Here is a 25,325-nt window from a genome sequence, read left to right on the forward strand (position 1 = left end):
AAAACATTGTAAATGCTTGAGCTTCGGTAGATCTTATCAATGTATGTTATTCAACTTTTCAAAATGCACAGCTGAAAGACGTCCAAGAAAAGCTACATCAAAGCAAACTTACTTTGTTGTCACGGGCTTCTTTAGCGTTTCCAGACAAATTACACATTTTACCGCATTTTGTAGCTTCTTTATGCACTGCGTAATGTTGTCGTGAGACATGGCTGCCTTTTATTGCAAAAGTAAGGTGAAACTTTACGGCAATAACCCTGTAAAACGAGTAAAGCTAAGGCTAATCAGAATTTAGACAAGTTTTGCTTTGCAAAATAAACATTCAACTTTTTTGTTACGCGGGAATCGTATTTACCGCGAGATGTAAGTCTTTATCCAGACCACCACCGTGTTAGATGTTGCTTCGAAATATCTCCCGTCTGCTAAAAACTTAAGGATGTGTGAATCACATCAAAAAATTGCTTTACGTTGTAGGTTTTATATCTATTATCAGCTATAAATATATTTCCTTACTAAAAGTACAGATTCCTAAGATCTTATTGAGGCCCATGCACGTTTGTTCTGCTACTAACTGTTTGGTTGTTTTTGAAATCCGTTGAATAAACCAATTCAACGGCCGAAAAATTGCTGTTCTATTTTTCTTACGCAACAATTTATTCTTATGAGAAACAATTTTTTTTAATTTTGTAAGTTTGCCTAAAAATGATGTCGCATTTGGACAAAGCTAATACCAAACAATTAAAAAGAAAAACGCAATTTATTTAAGAACATAAACTTAAAATACGGTTTCAAAACGAAATAACACACGCAGTCCGATTTTCTTTGTAAGGAGTTGACGTGTGTTTCTTCCAAAAAAGGCCAGATTTCTTTTAGGGGCTTGTGTACTTCCAGGGGGCGTGTAATATTGAATAACGGTAAACTAGAGTCGTACCAAAAATAAGTACCAAAACATTAAACGTATGATAAATGTGATACAAGGTCCAGCAATATGGAACCTGATTTGTCACCGGAAAATGGCAAAATATATACCGGTCACTAGACTTTATTTGTCCTGTAGCCCACAACGATTTATAGATAATCGGCCTAGAAATGTATGTGTTAACACTACACAACAAGCACCATAGTTTCATAACAGAGTTGTTTAGGACAAACGGACGGTCAGTCAAAAACATATATTTCACATATTTCAGCTTTAACAACATCTGAGCACAACTGACACCACTTTTAGGTTAGTGGTAAACTGGTAATCATATAAAAAAAATTTTGTAAATAATCTGTTCAAATCTCCTTTGCATATTGGCCAGTATAATGAAGGACATAGGTAAGCATTTATTTGCCATAAAACTTTCATTCAGTCTTCTTTATTCTCCTGAAGAAACAACGTTTCAACAGAAGAAAGAAATTCAAGTTTAAACTGCTCTTCACTAAATCGATTGCAAGAGCTTCTAGCTGCTTTCACAACTGCCCCGTATTCATCTTGAGAAAAACTCCATATTTTCCGCATTGCTTGTGAATATGTTTCTTCATCGCTTGCAAGAAACCCAGTTCGACTGCCTGGCACATTCTGCATAACACAAGAATTTCTTGATGATTTAAGCTTGTTATATTTAAAACTTGAAAAAATATCTTGGTTGTTAAAAGTTTAAAAAATGTCATTTTTTAGGAATAAGACATAAAATTGTAAGCAATTTTGTATTGAAGTTTGGTAGTCAGTTTTGTAACGACTCCAGTCTGGCCTTGCTTAGACTTAAGTCATTGGGTCAAATGACTTGGGTTAAAATTGAATGTAACTTTACTATAAACTCCCGCTATTTACATCATTATTTGCACAAAACAAATTTGCTTGGCTTGGTAAACCGATGACTTGGCCTGGGACTGCACTTTTTATTTTTTGAAAAGACTTGAATTAGACTTACGTCTTTTCAAAATGACTTGTTTACAACACTGATTGGTAATGTCTCTTAACTTATTTTACCTGAACAATATCCATCTTTGGGCCGCCAGAGTTATGAGCCAAAGCTATCACTCCAGCTGCTTGGAACTCAACCACGCCTTAACACAAGCATTAAAAAGAATAATAGGTAGTCTACAGGTTTATTTCATCAGTTACAAAAAATAGGATCAATACAAGAACAATCAAAGCAGACATCTTTTTAATAATGAATTGTCAAAAAGCGCAACGTGAAAAGTATTGTTTTATACTGGATTTAAATTTAGTGCCTTGTTGCAAAAACTTTGTAAAACATTTATGATTTTCTAAAATAGGTCATATTTTGTTATATTTTAAAATGGTCACATTTCGCTAAATTTGAACAGTCAATTGGATCACCGAAAATCTGTAATGGGTCACTTTGTGACTTGCTCGTTAGTGGTTCACCATCCCTGCACTACAGGGTGTAATATATTCAAATCATTTAAAATATTGTATGAGTTTATTAATTTTAAAAAATTGGTAAAAGGTTTTAACACTTACCAATTCCGAAATGTTCATTGGCCATTGTATGTATTCCAATGGTTGCTTTGTATAACCAGCTTTTAAGGTCATTAAACGGTATGTTTGTCTTGATTTCGACTTGGTCAGAAATCTTTAGGTCTTTTGCAAGTTTTACTAGGGACTGAACTCTTGCTAAACAAAACAAAAAAGTTTGCTCAGTGGTAATGGTGGTATTTTTTGCTTGTGTGGCTGTGCAAACTTTAGAACACTTGTGTTGTGTACAAGGTCCACAAGGGAGTACTTGAACTTCTATTTTTAACTACTGGACCAGTTCAAGTTATTGTGCTAATTTGCACAAGTGCAAAATGTTTAATATAAAAAATTAAGGGATATAACTTCCAGCACACATTCAACAAGTGATCAGAAATGTTGTGTAAAGCGCTTTCAATTACAATACAATTAATTATCCAATAAGATGATGATAATTAGTAACCTGTTTTAATCATCCAGATTCCAACCTAAACTTTTAAGTAAGTTAAATTTAAAACGTACATATATATTTAAACATCGTACATGACAAAAATAGGTAAACATATTCATTTATTTTAATTTACCTTTATCTCCATCGTTTCTGCATCCCCCAATCAGGACAAGACGGAAAATATCCCTTTCTGTTTCTGGAACACTTTTCAGGAAAGTGTGAAAGGATTTAATCTGAGGATTAAATAATTGTATAAAGCAATAATACAAAATAGGTATAGATATTTTTTAGCTTCACCTATAAAATAATTGGCACACACCTTCTTACATATCAAAAAATATATATTAAAATATAATTAAAATATATATTAAAAAGATATATATCAAAAATATATCAAAATTATTTTAGTCTGGACTTAAGTGATGTAGTTCAAAATTTCCCGCAAAGAATTGCTTAATTAAAAAATAAAAAATAAACTATTATACACATTCTTCTAAAAAAGCCTACATTGCCACCTGTAAAGCATGATTTTTCTCTGGTCGAAACTGACCAATAGAAATCATATATTTTAGACCAGAGTCGTCATTTCTTAAGACAGGTAATTTCAAAAAGCCGCTGATATCACAGGGTGGGTAAACTTTAAATGTACAAGACTCCTTTTGCCACAGTCCGTCAATGTGGCCCTTGGTCCATGAAGAATTGACCAGAATAACTTCAGAGCAACGTCCAACAACACCATATAAATAAGCAAACAACCTGCAAATCACACAAATTTAAATTGGGTGGGCATTAACTCAAACTTCTTATCCTCTAGAAACGTGAAAAAAATCCAGCAGTCAATAATCAAAAATCTGTATATGTATAAACTAGGGATGTACGATAATTAGATCTGATACCCGACGATAAGTAGTAGTATCAGTAGTTATCCGATACTGAGTGGTATAGGTGCCGATCCGATACCAAATTAACTTACAAATTTCAGCCACTATTTAAACTTTCTACTGCCAAAGCAAATTTTAGCCAAAAACCTAACAAAACATCATTTAAAAGTTTCAATTTAATCTATTTTGCTTGGTTGAGCATAGTAATGAAATGATGTCGTTTGGTATTGTGTTTTGTCCAAGATATTGAGTATCGGAAAAAAATCTTAAGTATCGGACATAAACCTATAAATAGCATAAAGTGTGGATATAAATATTTATATATATATATATATAATATAAAATTTAACATGGGAATATAATTACTTGTAATAAATCAGTTTTCCTTTTGACAAGACACTGCTTCTTGCAATCAAAGGTCTGTTGTTAAATGTCTCCGACTGGCCCTCCACAACTCCCAACATATCAGTGCTTATTGTTGGGTAATGGACATAAGACCCAGTTCTGGAGCCCCCAAGATACTTGAATATTGGCAGGGTGAATGCATACCTGAAAACAAATGTACAGATATCTTGAAATAATGTTGAATAAATATCTTGAAAATATAGAGGTATCATGAAACAATTTTGAAAAATACAGATATCTTGAAATAATGTTAAAAAATGTACAGATATCTTGAAATAATGTTTTATAGGTTTTCTTTTTGTTGCAAATACATTTAATACTTACACAGCATCTAATTTTAACAGTGTTTTTTTTACATTTATATCAGCCATACAGTATAAATAAAATCTTTTCTAAGCAATGTAATATGTATTTAATCAATACCGCAGTATGTATCTTTTTTAATCAGCATTTTATTTAACTTTTTATCAGTCAAGCAGTACAAATAAAATCTTTCAAATTATGATATGTAAATGGGTATTTCAACTTAAAGGTAGTTTGATTTTTCAACAATTTTAAACTACATTTTTTTTACCCCATTGTGTCCAAATAAACATCTGGCGGAAATGAAAAAATAGCTTCAAAGCCAAGCAGAATCGACCCCAGGCTTTGTCCAAGCAGTGTGAATATAGGGTAACGCTTGGCCTCAACCCAACCCCTATGTTTGAGGAACACAAACTCTATCGCTCTTGGAAGAGAGATGTTGAATGTGTCTCTTGCTTTCTTGATAATCTCAGAGTGCGTGGCGTCGGTGTCTCCGGTATACACAACACAAACCGCATTTGGATATCTGAAAATAATGAGGTAAAAATATTGGTCCTTTATCTACAAAATTAAACAATAAACATTCAACACCAAATAATACTTATTAATCCCACCCAGTCTGCATTCTGTGGAAGCTCGAAAAGATTTTGTAAATGACACAATTAAATGTTCTTGCCAGATTAACATAAAAACACCAGGTGTGCCTAAAATCTCCATTGCATACTTGAAACTGGGTACTGCACACTGGGAAATTGAGGAAAATTGCACGAAATATTGACCTGACTTCTACTAGATAACATGGAGCCTGTCTGCATTCTGTGGCAGGTGCACACCAAAGGCTTTTTGAAAGCAATTTGTGTGCACACTTAAATTAGTAACTTACTTGTACACCTAAATTCCAGAAAAAGATTGATTTGGGCTAAATTCCCAAAACCTCAGGTTTGCATAAAGCCTTAATAGCACACCTGCCACTTGGAAAGTATGGCAAGTGCACCCACGGTCTGTTTTTTTAAAATAAACCTGCACCCCTAAAATAAGAAAATGCACCCAATTTTCCTATATGTTATAGTGGCAGAGTCGCCCTAATTTTTCGGTTGTAATATCGACCTGCTATACTTTCCAGACAGGCACACCTCAAAATATGTCAGTGTACGCCCAAGATCTCAACATGAAATGCAGACTATTGGAGAGTCATATTAGGTCAATGATAAAACCTTCTAAAACTTAATACTTACAGGTCTTGAATGGACCTGATTGCACACCAGAGAACTCTTTCACCTCCGCCTCCTGCGTTGCAGTAAGGATGAAAAAACCCAACAGTAATGCTGCCAGGTGGCAGGTTGCGTTTTACAAAATAGGCTTTTCTTACGATCAGCAACTTAAATACAATGAAACCGACAAGCAGAGCAAACCCAGATATTATTAACCCGCTAAGGAACATATTTCTTTCTTCTCTAAATAGAAACGTAAAACATTTAGGCAGAAGCCATTTAACTAGACACCAAGTAGTTTATATCGACACATATAATCGCTAGCAGGTGCAAGTGTAAAAGAGTGAACCAGTCTAATAGCCTATAGGCACCTACTGCTGCTACTACAGTAGCGAAATGAGTTGTTAAAAAAGAAATTGCAAGGAAGAACAAATAAAAAACTTGACCCCAGGTTTCTAGGCAAGCACCGGTATTTGACCGGCTAACAAAGTAATTTAAATCGATTCCCAAAAAAATTATTGAAATGATGTAAAACTAGGAAAATAAAATCTTATACTACCAATACCCAAACACAAATTAATAAATATTCACCTATTAATGCAAGTTTAAAAAAGAGATCCGATCAAATAGCCAATTTCAAATATGAGCAGGAAACAACACATTCATTAATGGGAACGAAACAAAAATAGTAGACCTACGCCAGATAATAATTAGACTTCTAGGGCATTATTCTTCGTTCACTAAGATTTAAATCTACCCATACTCGTGCATTATAATAAAATTAACAAACGATTCTTTTGTCATAAACTGTGTAATTTTTCGTCTTCCATTAACACGTCACAGCGGTTTATATTACGGGAAACCCCCTATTATGTTTTCCGACCACATGACCAAATCACATGTAGCTCGCGATAAAATAGAATTTAATTAAACATAAGTCCTGAAAAGTTGCATGAAAGCCATTTAAAACTTTAAACTAACTTCTCAGTATTCCTGCCTGGTGTTATAAACTGCGCCATTCAATTTACGTACAAACACTTTTGATGATTTTTGTATTTCAAAATGAAATATTTTAACATTATCAAAAAAGATATAAAATTAAAAACAAACAGGTCAAGCAAAAAAACGGTCAAAAATGAGAATTCATTGTTTAAAACCTTTCAGAATTCATGTTTTATTGTATGAAACTCGTTTTTCTTTATGTTTTGATAAGATGAAAAAATAAAGGCATGCCTCCTCAAAAACACATCGTAAAAAGTCTGTAATCAATTGCATATAGATTAAGACAATTAAGTTTTTAAGGAAATCAGCATGTCGAGCAAGTCACATATCACATCCCTGCTTAACCAAAAAAACATTTTTTTTTGTTCAAGTTTCAATATGGTAATGACATTACTTTACTACAGTATTTTTTCACCAAAGTCTGTCAAACAAATGACTTAGGAAATAAAGTGTTTTTATTGAGCAATTTTTTGACTTGAAATTGATTGCTGTAATAACGTCTTATCTGGGACATTACTTGGGCTTTAGTTATTTCATAAATGACTGGACTTTCGCTTAAATTCAAACTAACTTGTTTACAACACTGGTGCGTGAACTTGTTCTTGATTTGAAAAAATATGTAAACAACATATGATATCTAAATTGGTGCATATTAAAACCCTTTATCAGAGGCCAGCGCAAAATGCATTGGCAGGTACTTAATTGTTGCGAAGAAATATAGAACAAACCATAGATTTACACAACAGTGTTTTTAATCTGTTTCTGGGTCTACTGAGGATTTTTCAAAAAAATCTTCTGAAGTTTCTTCTGACATAATTTCTTCCTTATTTTCTTCCACATTTTCAGCTGCTTCTGCAAGTTCTTTTTCTTTAATAAGTGTTTCAATGTGCCTTCTTCTCCGCAGTCCTTCGGCAAAGAAAAACAAAGTGGGGTCAAGGGGTAAGTACCCGCTTAACCCTAAAAGTCTTCGGATGGGTTTGGAAGCATGAGCACCGTTTGCGATGTGATACTGGATTCTTTCAAAATTCAACGAGCAAAGTTTTTCGTTAAACACATTGGGCATTGGGTCGTAAGTTCCAAGTTGTTCAACCTGAAAATGGAAGAATATCATAAATGCATTATATTATGTTAAATTATGTAAAAAAATGGAAAGAAAAGCCAAACTATCATTAACAGGAAAAAATAAATAGTATTTAGGTAAACGAGATATGCCCAATATAATATAATCTTTGTAACTCAATTTTAATTCCCTACATCTGTAATGTTAGTGTTAGTATATGAGCTTAAAAACTCTACCAGTGTGAAGCAATATATATATCAGTGCTTGTCAACCCTTTTTTGGAACAGTACACACTTTTACGGTTACTATAGAACTTGTACGCCCCAGTCCACACAATGCGCTGAACTTAAAAACATACACCCTGGTGTGCTGCAAAAAGAATTATTCACAGCTATGAATAACTATTTAGTACCCCACAATAACGATTATCAAGATAAATATTTGGTTATGATGTCACAAATAGAAATAGAATATAGTATATTGCGAGCTATACGTGTATGCATTTAAATACATGTGTGCCATCTATTGCACACTTCAGTTAGTCTCGTAATAAACCTGTTTATATATAAGGGTGTACTGCATTAGGCTTATTATATTGCAGTATCTTGTACACCCCAGACCCCACCAATGTGGGACACCCTCCTTGGGGTTTCTTTGTACACCCAGTTGAAAAGCACTGATATATATTACATAACAGACCAAAATAGGTGGTAATCTATAAATAAATATTTTTAATACCATACATATGTCAAGCATAGCAGTTCGCAAAAAATGTAAAAAAATATGGAAAAGAGACTGTATGTGCTTCCGACAAGATTAAAAACATTTTTAGCATACACTTTACTTATAAAAATAACAAGACAATCAAGTTAAACTAGATGGAATAAAATTGCTTTTAAAAACATTTAACAAAAAATATTAAACTACTGGGACGAAAATGTCAAAGTAAAACACTTATAAATTTAAAAAAAGTTAAACCGATTCTATCCTGAAAATCATTTCAAGGACTTTGGAGCATAATGGTTGGAGGTTGTAGTAAGACGTAATAAGAATATCAAAGCCCATACAGAAGTAGGTATCATTTTGAACGTTTCGAATAACTCTTTATTCATTTTCAACATAGAGAGAAGTCACTGATGGTAAGTGTATATATAGTGCTAAGGCAGACATCAGAAAGAAGGAAACGTGGATAGATACATAATCTAAAGTTATATACAAAGTGCAATGTTCGTGCGGATCTACTTATATTGGACAAACCAAGCGTAACCTACAAGTGCGTATGGACAACCACGACCCTTCATCACGGTCCACGCAGGACACAGACGTGGCAAGGCATTTGCATCAAAATCCTGGTCACAAAATTGATTTTAAAAACCACAAGATTCTTGCGACAAGTCGGTGTTGGCGTCGTCTTTTAATTAAGGAAACCGTAGAAATAACACGGCACAACCCGGAAATTAACGCAGACCAAGCTTCTATACCACTCTATTTTTTCAACATCTGATCAGGTGGATGACCTTATCTGCTATCGGCGACCTACCTTCTAATCGCCGCACACCCGGTTTAGATTATGTATCTATCCACGTTTCCTTCTTTCTGATGTCTGCCTTAGCACTATATATACACTTCCATCAGTGACTTCTCTCTATGTTGAAAATGAATAAAGAGTTATTCGAAACGTTCAAAATGATACCTACTTCTGTATGGGCTTTGATATTCCTATTACATTTCAAGGACTGTTTTGCAAATGTTGAGATAAATAAACCAATTTGAAAATGAAACACACATTGTAAGCCTCAAATCAATTTTGCCTCTAAGTAAAGTCAACCACACCATTTTACAGCCTAGCATTCTGCAAACTAGTTATCACAATTTATGTTAAAATCACTATTAAAGTAACATTTCAAGGCAGATAAGGCACTAAGGCATGGTTTTGGACAAGCATTTCACACCAAATATCGTTGGTGGAAAGGAACTGTAATACAATCAGGTATGTACAAAGTTAAAGTAATTGATATTAAGTCATAACAAAACTATAGCCTCATACCTAGCAAACCTAATCAGTGGTAATGGACCATTGTATAAAAGTATGACAGATATCAGCCTGATTCTAAAAGTGGATGGATGTCAAAAGCGCTGCCCCCCAGTGTATGTCCATAATTAAATTTTAGGAAAGCAGGTTGGGTCTGTTAAGCAAACAGCGTCAGGTTCACTTGATATACTTTCTACAGTGAGTCATTGATAACATATCTGTAAAGTGAGGCAGATGGGTGGTCAGCTAAAAAATTGGCCCCACAAGCTGCATTAAAGGTCAAAATTGCACCCTACTTGTTTAACACAATGGAAAATTGGGGTGAATATTTGTATCTGTTGATAAAACACAAGTGGGTGCATTTGCCATACTTTCACAGTGGGTCAAGAGTGAGGGTACAGACTTTAAAGTTTAGCAAATTCAATTTTGCCCAAAAATCTAATGCATACTTCATGGTCTCTTGAGCCCATAGTTCTCGCCAGAACGATGTGATAGAACGGTCTGTTGGTGCATCCGGCCAGCGCAAGTCGAATGGATAGCTTCGAATGTAGCCTTGGCAGTCCCTCTGCATCAGAAAAAACCTTGAAATTCCAAGGTTTGTAAACGTACATCGACGCCGCATCCTTCACCAGATATCGCTCTCGCGTCACTTTATTCACACTTGGCTTTCTCGGGGTTCTGGCCAGCAGGAAAGTGCATAAACGAACCATTGTTTTGAACTTTTCGAGTCAAAACTCAAAACAAAAATTGACAATGTGGTCCGCAAACCGATTCAAGCGTGACCACGCTACAGTCATTGGATGAAGTTTTCAATTTGAATTTTTTGTTATAGACTAAATTGTGATGATCAAGCGCAATGGCTTAACAGTTTCGCTAATAAGAAAAACGTTGAACTGTATAAAATACGTAAACCCAACATATTTCATTTGTGAATCCGTCAATTTCATTGTGCAGGCCTTAATTTGATATATTGGTTATCATTTCTTCCTTTGTTATTGTTTTAGAATTCTGTCTATTATAACGTATTGGTCCTGCATTTTAAGTTTAAATGACTTGGCATGCATGATGCGATAATAAATAGACTTCTTTGCGTACAGTATCGCTATTGTACTAGCCTAATTTGTAGCCAAAACAATTTCTGGGCATTTACAGTTTACTTACCGTACTAATTGAGGTTGAAATATAGGGTTGTACGGCTACTTGATGTAGAGTTGTTCTTATTATGTCAATATGTTTTTGGAATAAGTAATCCTCGCCAACAAAGAGAGTAGTAGGTAAATAGGCACAGTTATTTAATGGCCTCTAATGCGGTTGTTTTGATAAAAGTTATTTTTCTATCAATTTAACTTAGTTTTTCCGACCTGCAAATTTAAAGCAGTGTTTTTCAATATTTTATGGTCGCGTGCCACATGTTGTCTCTCTAATGTCTCTGCGTACCAACTGATTGAAAAAAGAAAAATTTTGCTTAAATTTACTAAAGTTTATTTAAGCCCAAAATATGAACTGAAAACCTTGCTCTTAACGCGAGGTGGAAATATATATATAATGGCGGACGCAATGAAATTAGTTTTTCTAAACTCGCCTAAAACATGAAAGCATCTAAGAACCCTTCGTGCATAATTGGCCATGACGACGTTCTTGATCCAGTATGTTGAACGTCTGCAAAACCGCCAGACGACGTTCTTGATCCAGTATGTTGAACGTCTGCTGTTGCGACAAAATTAGCTTTGCCAAATGTATAAATCGTACTAAAAGTTGAAAATGAGGTAAAAGGGTGGCTATGGCTCATAGCAGGTCTTGCATATGTAGCTAGTAACCGCCCAAAGTATTTTATTTTTGTTAAATAAATCGTTTCTTAATTTGACGTCGACGCTTTTTTGTAAAGTAGCATAAAGAACGAGTTCGACCTTATTTCAAACACATTTTTACAAAGAACTTTATTGCCATATCGAACTGTGAATTTGCTTAGTGGGTATATATAAGCTACGCCAGTTTAAAATCTGAAAGTTTGTAAATTATAGCCAACCAATAACACTCCAAATTATTTCAACAGATGTGTGCAACGACTCTATAATTACGAGAATATAAACTTTTAAAAATACATGAATGTTATTTGGACTGCGAAATTGTTGTCGACACTGAAAAATTATATCAAGTAACATATAATAGTTCATAAATATGATATTTGCCTAAACGTGTCACTGAATAAGCATCATTCAACCTCGAGCTAAAGATTCCGCGAACATCAAACCAAAAGTATTTACGTGACGCCAAATTGCGACCCTGAACCTGGCATTTATTGTTAAAAGCTCCAGCAGACGTGAATTTCAAAATTATCATCCCTGGGAATTGTATCGGTGTTATACAACATTCGGACAAGGACAAAAATGGCGGCCTATAACTATAGCCACGACCGTGGGCTTAATATTTTACCAGACAAGGTAGTTTGAAAGGTGTGGTGCCAAACGTTGCAATTACAAATCATGTGAAAGATTTCGCTTTTCGGCGTGTCGTTTAATTAGCTAAATACGCCTGTGTCATTTGAAGACACGCGTATAGCTATGATTGCCTGGAATCAAAATCGGCATATAGGCTACAGCACGAAAATCTATTATTTTTAATTTTTGTACACAAAACGTCAGCAGGAATAGTCTAGCCAAGCTAGCGATTTAGGTTACAAACAATTAAAAGTTATTAACAGATTTATATGTATGTATATATATATATATAAATATGTTTCGCCGGCAAAGACATCGTCAGTATCGGTCATGTTCAAATGGTGGATCGCGACCCGTTCCGGATCTTTTCAGCGTTTTGTGCCGATTTTCTAACTAGTCTTAAAAAACAAACTTTCTACAGTGTTTTCATGTGAATACCAATTGTCAGTGTTAATGAATTTTGAAAAAATCAAGAATAAAACGAGGCTCCCAAATGGTAATTTTTGTAAGCGTTTGAGGATATCAGTCAGCGACAGAAAGCCCCAATTCGATGCTATTGTAAGACCTAAAGTCAAAAATCAGCCCTTCGTTACCGTTAATGGAAAACTTACTCAAAAATAGTGGACATATATTTTTTAACATTTTGTATTTTCGGCAATATAATAAAAACTTGCAAGAAATTTAACAGAAATGCCGGTATACCTAAAAAAATTGCCACTCGCTTCGCTCGCCACGTGCGCCCTGACTTAGAAAGGTTAACAAACACTAAACAAGATCAAGTATTAAAGTTGTCGCGTTTACATAAATAAAGCACCATAAAAATTAAAGCGTGTCCAATATGTTTACTATTCGTATTTGGTGGATCATCATGTTGTCAGGTTCGGCTGTGGTGGATCATGGCAGAAATCATTTAAACACCTCTGGTATATATCATTAAACAACGAAACAGTATTAGTATTTTCTGACTTTACTGATCAGGATTTGAATCGTTCAGACTTTGACTCATTTGCAGACTCTTAAAAATTAGTTTTCTTATTTTGGTTTAAAGCGAATTTGCTTTGGCGTCTCAAACGTATAATTTGACAAAAAAACATTGCGTTTTTAAACCGTTTTTAAGCGACTCGGTGTTATTCACTTTACAAAATACTTAACCATAATAATTAGTATTGTATTTGGCGTACATAGCGAGTTTAATACTGCAATTTATTTTGAACACGATTCGGTAACGTAACACAAAATGGCGCAAATTCAGAGGTTCTTAAACTGGGGTCCGTGAAACCCTTTGGGGGTACGTGTACTAGTTTTGGAGGGTCCATGAATAAATAAACGCTTTGACGCCTTCTCCTTAAATTTATTTTGACTTAATTTTAGATTTTTCACTTTTGTTGGAACGAAAACAGCAGGTTTCTTTAGTCGGCTTGTTTTTTAACGTCATCCCTAAAAATTCTATACCGACCCTGGTCAACGCGAAACAAAAAAGTGGCTGTTTCAAAACAAAGTTTACCAACCCTAGGTCTAATTATTCGTGCTATAGCCTTTTCGTGCAATTGGACACGTTTATCAAAAAGTTGTCCCAAACTTGCATTTGACAAAGTTAGCCGAAAATGAAAACCAACAACTATTGGGTTAAAAACCAAAGCAGAGGTTTAGTTAAATGCAGTGATGGGATATTAGGGTTCTCGAAACATTGCATTTTAACAACAACACGCCTGGCGCCAGGGAGCCCACACCCAATGTCACCCGGAACAGCAATAAATTGTCTACCAACTTGTCCGGTCCAAATAAGGATAGGAAGAGTCTGAAATTCGAATCGTCTGAATCCCCAAGCTGGATAAAACGCCGGGTAAACATTGAGTCACTGAAAATCTAGTTGCCTGTTTGCTGGGCCTTTTGCGCTAAAAATACGCTCAGCCGTTCGAGGTTCCAGGCTGTTAAACTTGAGATATTCCCACAACTAACGAACGGGGGATCCCCTTTGAGCGTGCAGGATGCCATTGGAACTTAGGTTGTTTTTGCTAATAAGTTAGTTCTTGCCTGGTAATACCAGCACGAATAGGTTCGGCTGTTCGTGATGATTTTACGTGACTAAAATACTTATAACGATGGTACTTGAATCCTGGCTTATTTTATTAATTGTGACAAATTTCCTCAGTGAAAAGATTTAAATTGCAAAACCAAGATTATAACCGGCGGCTATTAATTATTGCCAAAACATTTTTTGTCAGGATTATATCAACACTTGTTACATAAATTGTTGTGGTTCTTTTAAACTTTTGCCTAAGGGATTCTTAAACTGTTTTTAACGCGGACACCTAAGAAAATATTTTGGTTCGCGTTTTAAGCACAGTCAGCAAAAATCCTTTTACGTTGTTAAGCAAGAAAACTTAAAGAAACCTACTGTTTTCGGCCAGACAAATGTAAAAACTGAAATGGATTCTAAATACTTTCAAGAAGAAGGTGCCAAGCGTTATTTTTTTATTAGTATATCTTTTTGTGAAAAAATGATTTTATCTTACACATATTACACCAATAATTTATTTAGACTTACATGGACCCCCTATAACTAGTCCACGTAGCCCAGGAGGGGACCACGGACCCCAGTTTCGGAATCCGTGACCTATAGAAATCTGAGTTACAACCCTTAGGTCTATCTATAGAAATAAAAATACGAGATTTCTGTTATATATATAGAGATGAAAATACGAGATTCCCCAATTATGAATGCAATAAACAAGAAACTTCAAAAATGTTGTCTTTGTAAATCGCCGTAGGTTTGTCTAATTCTCAATCGGGTCAAGACCTAATAAAGCTTGTGCAAAAGCTTGTCAAGATTATTCAAAAAACGTTGTGGTTTATGACTTTTTTACCGTTACTGTTTTAGATACACGCCGTTAACTTCCCACGGTCTCAATGGCGGGAAGGTCTGGCGATTGGTTGTAAGAATAACCTTGACCGGTCGGCGGTGGTAAAGAAGGGCTTTCCGATGAAAAATTCCGATGTAATTAGTCGGTAATTGCTCAGCGGAGCGTGACTTTCTGGACTTGAGTCATGCGAAGCCGCGGACCATCGATAAACCGAAGTCTGGATTATTTGATCAGCTACAGCGCAGATGTAAACTGTTTATGCCAGTGGAGGTAAATTTTAAACTACAGCCATTGCTGTTGAAAGTCGAAATAGTAATGGCTTTTTCGTTAAGCATAGATTTTAAGTTAAAAATGTTGGAGTAAACTTTTATTTCTATAGATGCGATATAGAAGGGTATTGTTTAAAAAGGAAGACTTTTGTTGAAATGGTACGCCGATAATGGTTTGGCACAGAATTGGATTCGTTGTTGTACCTGTTTTTTATTATGCTCTGCAGACGCAGTTAACCTTGTTTCATGTTTCAAAATGTACCACAATGACGGTAGAGTTTGCGTTGGCAGTATGTTATTCCATTTTTAACACTTTCTTTATTTCAAAAAGTTTTTTCTGAAACTGGTAAAATTTGCCGATGTTTTAAAAATGCGATCAAAACCACCGAAAATGGAACAAGAAAGTTTAACTTTTTTGAAATATTTGCTGCTTATAATCAAAGTGTTGATCGATAGCTTTATTCGTTCAGCCTACAGTTTTCGTAAGAACTTGAGATAAATCTTTAATTTAGGTAGAATATGCTTTATACATGTTTTTGTTTTTGACTCTGCGAACTCTATTTTACATTAGCATATTGTTATGTTCGGCTGCGTAAGAAATTGATTGCGTATTCGATTCTCCAATGTATACTTGTTGCCCTGGGAATTTCAGTATTAGCTTCGTGAGTTAAACTGCATTGGCGTCGAAATTACTATTGACGTTTTATAAGTATTGACCTTTTTCAGGAAGTTAGAAAAAGCGTATACCTTGGCTTACAGCGAACGTGATGTGCATCGCAATTAACGGGAGAGTTAGTTAGCTTTCTTGCAAAGGATTAGCTTCGTGAATTAAACTACATTGACGTCGAAATTGACATTGACCTTTTTCAGGAAGTTAAAACAAGCGTGGTATTACCTTACCACAAACGCGGTGCACTTTATGTGTTACAGTTAACGTAATTGGGAGAGTAAGTTAACTCTCTTATTGCAAAAGAATTAGCTTCGTGAGTTGAACTACATTGGCGTCGAAATTATTATTGACATTTTATAAGTATTGACCTTTTTTCACGAACATAAAATAAGCGTGATATTACCTTACTGCAAACGCAGCCCGCTTTACGCGTTACAGTTAGCGTAATTAGAAGCGTAAAGCCTTCAGTAATTTGCGCAAACAGACTGCAAAACTGCGTCTGGCAGAAAAGCGACGCGAAATAGCTTTTCTCACAGCAAATATCGCCTGGTCGGTTTCCCACCAGTCTGCCTTCGAAAGTTGAAAAACATCGCAGGTGGTTGGAATCACAGAACCGCTGAATCGAGGTATATAAACAGATTTAGACAACTCTACACAATTCTATAGGATTATACTTCATCATTTTCATCGCCTTTTACACGCGTTGGTGCTTAATTGCTTCTATTTGTACTTTGACCTGATGAAGCACGGTTGTGCGAAAGCTTGTCAAAATTTCAATACAATTGGTATATAAACATGGTGCCATAGTATTACCCAAATTAGAACTGAAATAGGCCATTTATATATACATAATTCTAGTAAATGTAACGAATTAGAATAAAATGCGGCTAATTCTAATTGTAATCTAATTTGTGAATGCCTTGGGTGATTTAATTCTAGTTCGAATCCAATTTGGATTTTAATAAAAATTCTACTTTGTCCAACAGTATTTTTAGTTTCCAACTCGAAACAAAAATGTGAATTAATATACTCTTTGGTGGGAACGACGTGACAGGTGATTTTCACATTCTGAAAAGCATAGGCTATGCTAAAACGTATGATAATTAGCACAGGGATACTTGCCATTGACATTCTTATAAGAATAAATCGAGATTTAACCTAAATTAGTTGTAAATCGTTAAGTGTAATTTAGCTCATATATTCTGGTTTTCAAAAACTCAGTAATTCGAATTTCATCTAAATTTGAGCGAACGAATATGATCTGATTTTAATCTAGGTGGAACAACTGAAATGCTCTAATTTTAATTTTAATCCAATTTTAATAACGTAAAATAAATCTATACTTGTCCAAGAATGTATTAAAGTCCGCATTTAAACGTCACGTTTGTTGCAGCATATAACATACGTACAAAAAAAAAAGTACAAAAAATAAACGTTGCTTGGGCACTTTTCTTTTACCAACGATGACAGACGTATAGTGCAATGAGTAACAAGTTATACTTAGCTGCAAATATGTGAAACGAAGCGAACGAATTAGGTCTTTGTTTTGCTGAAAATGACCATAGTGCAACTATAACCATACTTGTTAAGAGTGAGATAACCAGTTTTGACTTAATCAATAGATCTATGTGTTTCTCGCTGCAGACAGCAATTTTCAATTCAGAAAAAAACATTTACACGTAGCCTATATTGTTATTTATTTCTTCTTAAATTTAATAAAATATGTCTAACCTACCGATCGCTTCATATCTTTTGGTCAAATAAAATGTATTTTACTCGAGCAACTGTTTTACTCGACTATAAGATGAGTCACAAAAATAGCGATAATAGAAGGCAGACTTGGACAACTAGATTTATTTTATCTTTTTTGAAAATGAATTTAGAATTAAAATTAGAGCATTTTAGTTTTTCTTAATTAGATTAGAATTAAAATTAGATCGTTTTGAGTTTTCTCAAATTAGATTAGAATTACCGGATTCCTAAAATATGAAGTTTTAACTAGAATTTGAACTAGAATCACATTTAATTATTTACAAACAATTTAATTTAACCGCAATTTATTCTTATAAGACCGTGAATGGTAGTTATGTGTGTGTTATTTTTTATGCCTTTCAATGTTTTTTAGACTGTAAAAATACATACAAGACGTTCCAACCAAAAAATTATAATTGAAATTCTGTGTTTAAACTGAGAGACTAAAAATGCCGTTGGACAAAGTAGCATTTTTGGTAAAATTCGAATTAGATTAGAATTAGAATTAGACCATTTAAGCAGTTCACAAATTAGATTAGAACTAGAATTAGCCACATTTTGCTCTAATTTAATGAATTAGAAAACTAGAATTATCTAGTTGTCCAAGTTTGATAGAGGGTTCGAGCACCCGCATTGGACTCATCTCTACAGTAAAAGTAAGCAATGGTGAACAAATCAGTTTGGTCCCATTTAAGCAGTAAATTAATGAAATGATTTCATTCAAACAAAAAATATTTTTTGTTTTTTGTAATAATATTATAAATATATTATATTTTTTGTTTAAGATCTGCATTAGTCGAACCACAACGACAAATACCTTTTGCCGCTTTTGTCAAAGTTTCCACTTAAACTTTTTATATTAACAACATTTCATACGGGTAGTGAAGTTATCAAACTGTTTTTTTCTAACTGTTAATTAACAAAGGTTTTCTAATAATGATAATAATAAATATAGCAATAGCCAGCATGTTGTTGTTTTAATATATTCTCTTTTATAAACATTTTCTTTATCATAAAAATTGTTCTCGGCCTTACGTTAAATCCCACTACTGTGTTTCCTGAAGCAAACATGTTATTGTCTCACAATCTGTATCGAGTTCAAACTGCATCTTTTTGGGCCGATTAGGAAACCTAACGCAGGTTTAGTCAAGATAGATTGGTTAAACAATCGTGCTTTGTCCGAGACGCCACACGTAACAATGGGCCGCGCGCGGAAGCGCTTTGTTTCTGGCGATGTAAGTGTGGGATGTAATCCCCGATGACAAAATTCTCGAAGTTGAAAATCCGTCGGTGTCATTCATTCCTCAATGAAAGTTGTTCTTAACCTTTGTAGTTTGGTTGGGAACACATATCAGGCCTACAAAGCAACAGTATCTAAATGGGAACTATAATATTAAGATTAACGACATGACAAAGTCGAATACATAGTAATATCCATGAGAAAATCACACCTAAATTGTCTGAATAAGCACTAAACCTGTGGGAATAAGTCTTAAATTCACCAGAATAAGTCCTAAATTCACCAGAATAAGTCCTAAATTCATCGGAATAAGGGGGGTGATTAGGGGACAACTTTTGTCCGTTTTAGTATCGACGTTTGGGTGCCTTAGTTTAAACGTTGCCGTTGGTGTGTAGCTGTTTTCGCACCCGGATTTTTTAATTATTTAGGTATTATAGTCCTATTTTGTCTTATTCAGAACTGTGTCTTATTCCGACGCTGTTGTTGTTGTTCTGGTTTCGCTATTTTAGCTTAGAAAATAGCAATAAAGGTAATAATCTTTCCCCGCCGGGCTAAAGTATTTTTTAGCCTAACAAACTTTTACTATAAAAAATGTTTTAATTTGATTAACTATGCTTATTTGACCATATAAATGACGTAGTTTTGCCTAAAATATCGGCTATCGGTTTCCGGAAATCCTACGAACAAAATTGTGGGAAATATTTAACGCTAAACACACACTTGAATTACATCTGTGTAATAATTCATTTTACAAACATGAAAACCATAACTTGGTGAATGTCAAAGAAAAATAGGTCGGGTATATCGACATCATCTGAAAAAAGCCATTTCAATACGCACTTGTATTACCACCAGTTAATGTGACTGATTTTTTCCCAGCACCCTTTATAAAAGAATAGATATAAGTGGGTATTAAAACATCGGTTTTAAGATGATGTCGATTTGCTCTACATTCAATTTCAAGCTGCAATACAGATCCGTGCACAGCGTTGGCTACACATAAGTAAACGGTTGGTTCCGTATAGCGTTCCAGTGGAAGATTTTCGGTAGATCGGTTACCAGGAATTATCCGGCGAGTTAGTAGTACCGCGCAATTACTCGACGGTTAACCCGTATGACGTCATACATCAGCTGATTGCGATCGAACGTGCCTCCCCTTGCAGATTGTAAATTTTACGGTGGTGAAAAATAGGTGCCGCCGCCTATGGCTGATACAGATTTAAAAATAATCCTGTTTTGTTGTATATTATAGTGAATGCTATACCTACAGAATACAACTCAAGGTTTATTTCGGTAGGCTTTGATATTCATTTACGTCTATATCTTATTAGTGTTTTGCAGTTTGTATATTTTGTTTGTTTTACAGTTAAAAATTAAAATATATTGGCTTAAGTGATGACTTGTCCTAAAAATCTAATCTTGAAGCTTTACATATATTGTTTTTTCTGAATTAGCTTTTTTATTTTTGAAATTTAATTGAACTCTTATTTTGTATCCCACATTTTTCATAAATTTCCGGCTACTTCTTGCGTTCCAGACAGAATTCAACGGTAATATACCAAATATACAATACCGAAGAGTAACACTTACACATTAATTTAACGAGTCCGAACATAAAATTAAGGGGATTTAACTATTTGGTTCGCCTCGTAAAAACGATTTCCCAGAATATTTTGTTTGTTTTACAGTAAAAAATCAAATATAAGTGATGACTTGGCCTAAAAACTTATTTTATTGAAGTTTTACATATATCAATTTTCTGAATTAGCTTTTTTTGTTTTGTAAATTTAGTTTTTATAAAATGACCCAAATTACATCTTTTTTGGTTGCTTTTTACTTTTCAAACAAAAAACATTTTCAACGGTAATATAGGCTATACTTAACTACTTTGTTGGCCTCGTAAAAACGATTTCAAGCGGGAAATTCAAATCACGTAGCAGTTAACAAATCCCAGCGAAAATCAAAATCGAATGTTCCCCACGGCTTTCAATTCAAGGCAGCTAAACGTTCTGGCCGCATTCTGGTTGTCACCTGTCGCCAAATTGCCCTTGAACGCGCCTCAAAAACAAAAAAGAGTCGCGACCGGCCTCGAACGCACCCGAGTCGCCAGCGCGCGCCGCGATAAGGCAATAAAATTGGCAATTTCAAGCTCGCTCGTAAAGTACGTGGCCGCGTGGACCGTGACGTCATCGACCGACGACCTGCCTTTTTTTCGAGGCGAGCTTTTTAAGGCGGGAGCAAGGCGATTTGGGCTCTTATTCGATAAAGGATTGAGGCGACGCAAAAAGCAAGGTGTCTCTAAGGTGCGTGGCTCACATCGCCTCTTATTTCTGCTTGAGCTTCCAAGGTTGTTTGGCTTTTCTTTGCGTAAGGTTAAGAGATTTTATTTTAATAAGGAACTGACGATGCCAGTGGACAAACTAATTTTGTGCTATATGGCTTGTGGCGAGATTTGCGAGCTCTGTGATATTACTGGTATTTAGTCAGAAAACAGGCTTGTTTTAACTTGCTTCTTGATCCATTTATGCATGAAGACAGCACTGTAATTGATACTTAAGCAAAAGCAGATAATTATTTCATAATATAATATGTATTAGTATCTTAGTTAAGAGTTCAAACACACAACAGACTAAGCCTCTATAGTCTCACCTTTCTGTATTTACATCCTAAAAGCCGGTAGATTATTGTTTTTTTTTCCAAGGCTGGCAGTATATAGCGTATGCTACAAAATCTTACAGACTATTGAGAGATTGGAACGTCGTACAAGATTATTTGCTGTTTATATTGTTTTTGTTAAGGATGTTCATTTGCTGAAACCCAACCGCACTTTTGTCGTCGAATTTACAGGGCAACAATAGGGTAAACGCACAAGCACCTATACAAGGTTATACGATCTGCAACGGGAACCGCTTATTTTGAATAAAGTTCGCCCGAAAAAAGCAGCTCTGAAATTAAATAAAATGAGCCCTCTGTTCGTCTTATTCCTAACGGTGATAGCAACTTGCGCGATCCGCGTCAGAAGCGTCGCTCCGGGCCGACAGATAAACATCACGGTCATGGTTCCGGGGATAGAGGCCCTGAGGTACCTGGCGCTGGACTCGGAACCGCTTCCTGGCCAGCCGGAACCAAATGGTGCCGAGTACGCGGCGTCGTACGACTCGGAACCGGACTACGGCGATAGTTACAGAGACGAGGATCCAGCACAAGAAGACAACTCTTCAACCGGAGGCGATTTCCAGTCAAAAATCGACGAGAGCCAAGTGGAATACGACGGAGAGTATTTGCACAACTACTGTATCGACGAAGATACGGGTTTGCCGGACATAGCCTGCCTGACCCGGGATTATAACGTCTACCCCTGGTCGTACGTGTTCGCCAAGCCGGCGCTCGAAGTGGCCCTGGACACAATACACAACACCCCGGGACTGTTGGACGACTTTCGCATCCAGCTGCGTTACTTCGACTCGAGCAACGCCAACGGATTCGCCTCGTCCAGGTGAGTTGACGGCGATCATGCAAATTGGCCGAACTACCTTATTCTTGGGAAGCGAGTTAGCGACAAAAAAGTCGGTCATTTTAATTGAAAGGACTCTTTAATCAATCTTTGGAGCATAATGGTTGGAGGTTGTTGTAAGAATATCAAAGCTTATACCGAAGTAGATATCATTTTGATCGTTTCGAATAACTTTTTATTTATTTTCAACATCAATTCGAAACGTTCAAAATGATACCTTCGTAAGGTCTTTATTCTTACTATGTTAAATCAATCTCTTTTGGGAATTTTATTTCTTTTTACCTCTTCCCTTTATGAGAATCGATCTTTAAATTAAAACGACCCAATAATTTCGTTTTCAAATCATTAGTTTTCGGATAGAGTGAGTGACCGAAAGCTTAAAAACCGATCTCTCATGTAGGTTACACCACACGTGCTGTCGCATTTAAATAAGCTCACTTAATTCGATTCCATCTTGATTGTTTTTTACGACAAAAATATGTTACAATTTGCGAAAATTGAATACCTTTTTTTTAAAAATCCATAAGTAAGACTCTTCTGAGTACAGTTTAAAGAAAGCACAAGCGAACGTTCGTGAAATAAGTGTCTAACTTAAATACCGCATTAGATTAAATATTTGACGAGAAAAACCCTGAAAATGTGTTTTGTGCATGCGCATAATTTAGTACAATGGCAATGTATAGAAACGTCCTTTCGTGAAAGTCAAATATACTTATTTAGTCAAGGGTAAGTTAGAGGACGTAAAGTTTGACTCGTTTGCGAACAAGTTTCGGCGTGATTTATTTACTGTGAAAGACCAGCACGACGAATCACCAGCGGAGTCAGATTAATGACACTTTTATCTAATCTCGACTCGATCGGAGTTTTTCGACAGAGGCGACTTTGAATTTAGCATCGAATTATTAGTCATTGTGTATTTTTGGTGCAACTTTAACCTTCTGTCCAGACGATATCCAAAGTGGAAGTAGCTTTCTAGCACTTGTAGTCAAAAGTAGCTCTGACATTTACACTGAGATAAACCTGAAGCAATTCTGACTTACATAAGGGCGGAGAAAATTTTCAGCTCTCTGAAGTCTATCGCTGATAAGTATTGTAAGGGTCACGATGTAACACAAGAGTTACATATAAATATGCTGTGGTCGCAAGGCTTGGTATACTATAAAGAGATGCTCTTCTGAAAACTTTTTATTTATTTACCCGACGTTACATAATATACAGTTTACATAGGACAAAAGCTATAATTTTTTTTTTTTCTTTTGTGATAACTAAACATACCGCTTTATTATATTTATTATAATCGACAAAAAAACATTTGTTTCCTACCATTATCAAAATGGCGTCTTTTTAATCGCAATGTTTTAAATTCCAATATTCTACTAATATTTTTTTAGGAATTCTATATAAATATGTTGACAATTGTTCTGTTATTTCTCCGCTAAGCCCAAAAAACACGACATCTGTTTAACCTCAAGGTGCTTATTGTCTTCGAATTCTTCTTTCCGAAACCCGTCTGTGACGTCATATCTAACCCGACTGACGTCAGAGGCATTTTATTGCCGGTTCTGTAATCTACAGTGACAGCGGACTAAATTACTTGAACCTATTTTGAAAGGATAGTGCAATTTAGACCACCCGCTTGCCCGCGCCTTACTGCTTAACAGTTTTTGACACAAATAATAAAACACGCAATCAATGCATATTTATTCTGTTAATATAGGTAAACGAATTTTGAACTAATTTGTCTTTGTGATCGAATGGGTCACTTTTTCGTTTCTATTATTACTTTCGTTGTTTTAATTGTATTAATGGTCAAAGGATACACTTATATCTAAACAAAATTCAATCTAAACAAGATTTATAAAACTTTTTTAACTTTCGCACAACATGTGTCGGTCCAGTGAGGTTAGAAAAATAAAATCGCATAGATTTTAATCTGAGATTCGCGTTTACGTGCGTATTTCCTTTGAGATAACAGCTAAAATAGATTTCGCAAACCCCCAATCCCACTTTGATGTGATAGTGGTAAAAGCTTGAAAATACCAGTTTAAAAACGCGTCAAAATTATAAGTCAAAGGCCACGGGTAGATGCATTTCAGGACTTTATGGCCAACATTTGGTAAAGTCTATTTGCTTTGGGTAAAAATTCAGACTTTAATACATCACCTGAGGTTTCAATTTTGGATTTGTTGGTTTATTTTGCGATTTGTTGGTTTATTTTGTGGGCTTTTAAATTTATACGTAAGTCAAGATTTTCAAAACCGTCAAACAATCCAGCAGGACATGCGAAATTCCATTTAGAAAAATATGTGCAAAAAGATAAACGAATCTTCCCTGGGCTCTATAGGTCAGTTGTGCTGATCGTAGATTAGATTTACAATTATCCAAACGCGAAGAAAAACGAATTAACACATCCGCATTTAAACTCGCCATTTCCCCGAAAGCCATGCAGTTTCCAAATAAACAAAAGATGACCCAAGGATTGCGTCTTATCGCCGTCCGCAATCGACCTTCCTCGAAAACAAAATTTTCAGCAATTACTTTTGTCGCCAAATGGCTGCCAGCGATTCCGGCCCGATAGCGATTCGCAGTTTCCGGCCCGGAATGACAAAGCAGAGATAAGGGTAATGGAGCCGGCGGCCCACGGCGTGAAGTTCGTCTGTTTTCCGAAGTCCTCCTGTGAGTCGCGAAATTGCAGTCGCTTGAAAATCGCCGCTCGAAATTCCGCGGGTCATTTCGGAAGAATTTTCGAATTGCGAAGAGCGTCGTGCG

At 35.4% G+C, this 25,325-nt stretch overlaps 3 protein-coding genes across 3 annotated transcripts in view; 1 reads left to right on the forward strand and 2 right to left on the reverse strand.

Annotated features, from left to right (window-relative positions):
• Window positions 1–738: 738 nt before the first annotated feature.
• LOC146133621 (GDP-Man:Man(3)GlcNAc(2)-PP-Dol alpha-1,2-mannosyltransferase-like) lies at window positions 739–5,952 on the reverse strand. Its single transcript, XM_083396759.1, has 8 exons — window positions 5,740–5,952; window positions 4,776–5,030; window positions 4,163–4,345; window positions 3,431–3,671; window positions 3,049–3,148; window positions 2,474–2,626; window positions 1,976–2,052; window positions 739–1,564 (listed from the first exon to the last, which is right to left on the reverse strand). The coding sequence occupies exons 1-8, from the start codon at window positions 5,943–5,945 to the stop codon at window positions 1,352–1,354; spliced, it is 1,428 nt and encodes a 475-aa protein (XP_083252885.1). The 5' UTR covers window positions 5,946–5,952; the 3' UTR covers window positions 739–1,351.
• Window positions 5,953–6,766: 814 nt separating this feature from the next.
• LOC146133622 (small ribosomal subunit protein bS16m-like) lies at window positions 6,767–10,528 on the reverse strand. Its single transcript, XM_083397308.1, has 2 exons — window positions 10,259–10,528; window positions 6,767–7,807 (listed from the first exon to the last, which is right to left on the reverse strand). The coding sequence occupies exons 1-2, from the start codon at window positions 10,517–10,519 to the stop codon at window positions 7,469–7,471; spliced, it is 600 nt and encodes a 199-aa protein (XP_083253434.1). The 5' UTR covers window positions 10,520–10,528; the 3' UTR covers window positions 6,767–7,468.
• An 11,361-nt stretch (window positions 10,529–21,889) lies between these two features.
• LOC146133623 (atrial natriuretic peptide receptor 1-like) overlaps window positions 21,890–25,325 on the forward strand; it is a 57,094-nt gene continuing 53,658 nt past the window's right edge. Inside the window, exon 1 of the mRNA XM_083396984.1 lies at window positions 21,890–22,538. Coding sequence (XP_083253110.1) covers window positions 22,003–22,538 — 536 coding nt within the window. The 5' untranslated portion in view covers window positions 21,890–22,002. The remainder of the gene's footprint in view (window positions 22,539–25,325) is intronic.

Source organism: Ascidiella aspersa, chromosome 9 (genome assembly GCF_963924565.1).
Source record: "Ascidiella aspersa chromosome 9, kaAscAspe10.2, whole genome shotgun sequence".
Lineage (NCBI taxonomy): Eukaryota > Metazoa > Chordata > Ascidiacea > Phlebobranchia > Ascidiidae > Ascidiella > Ascidiella aspersa.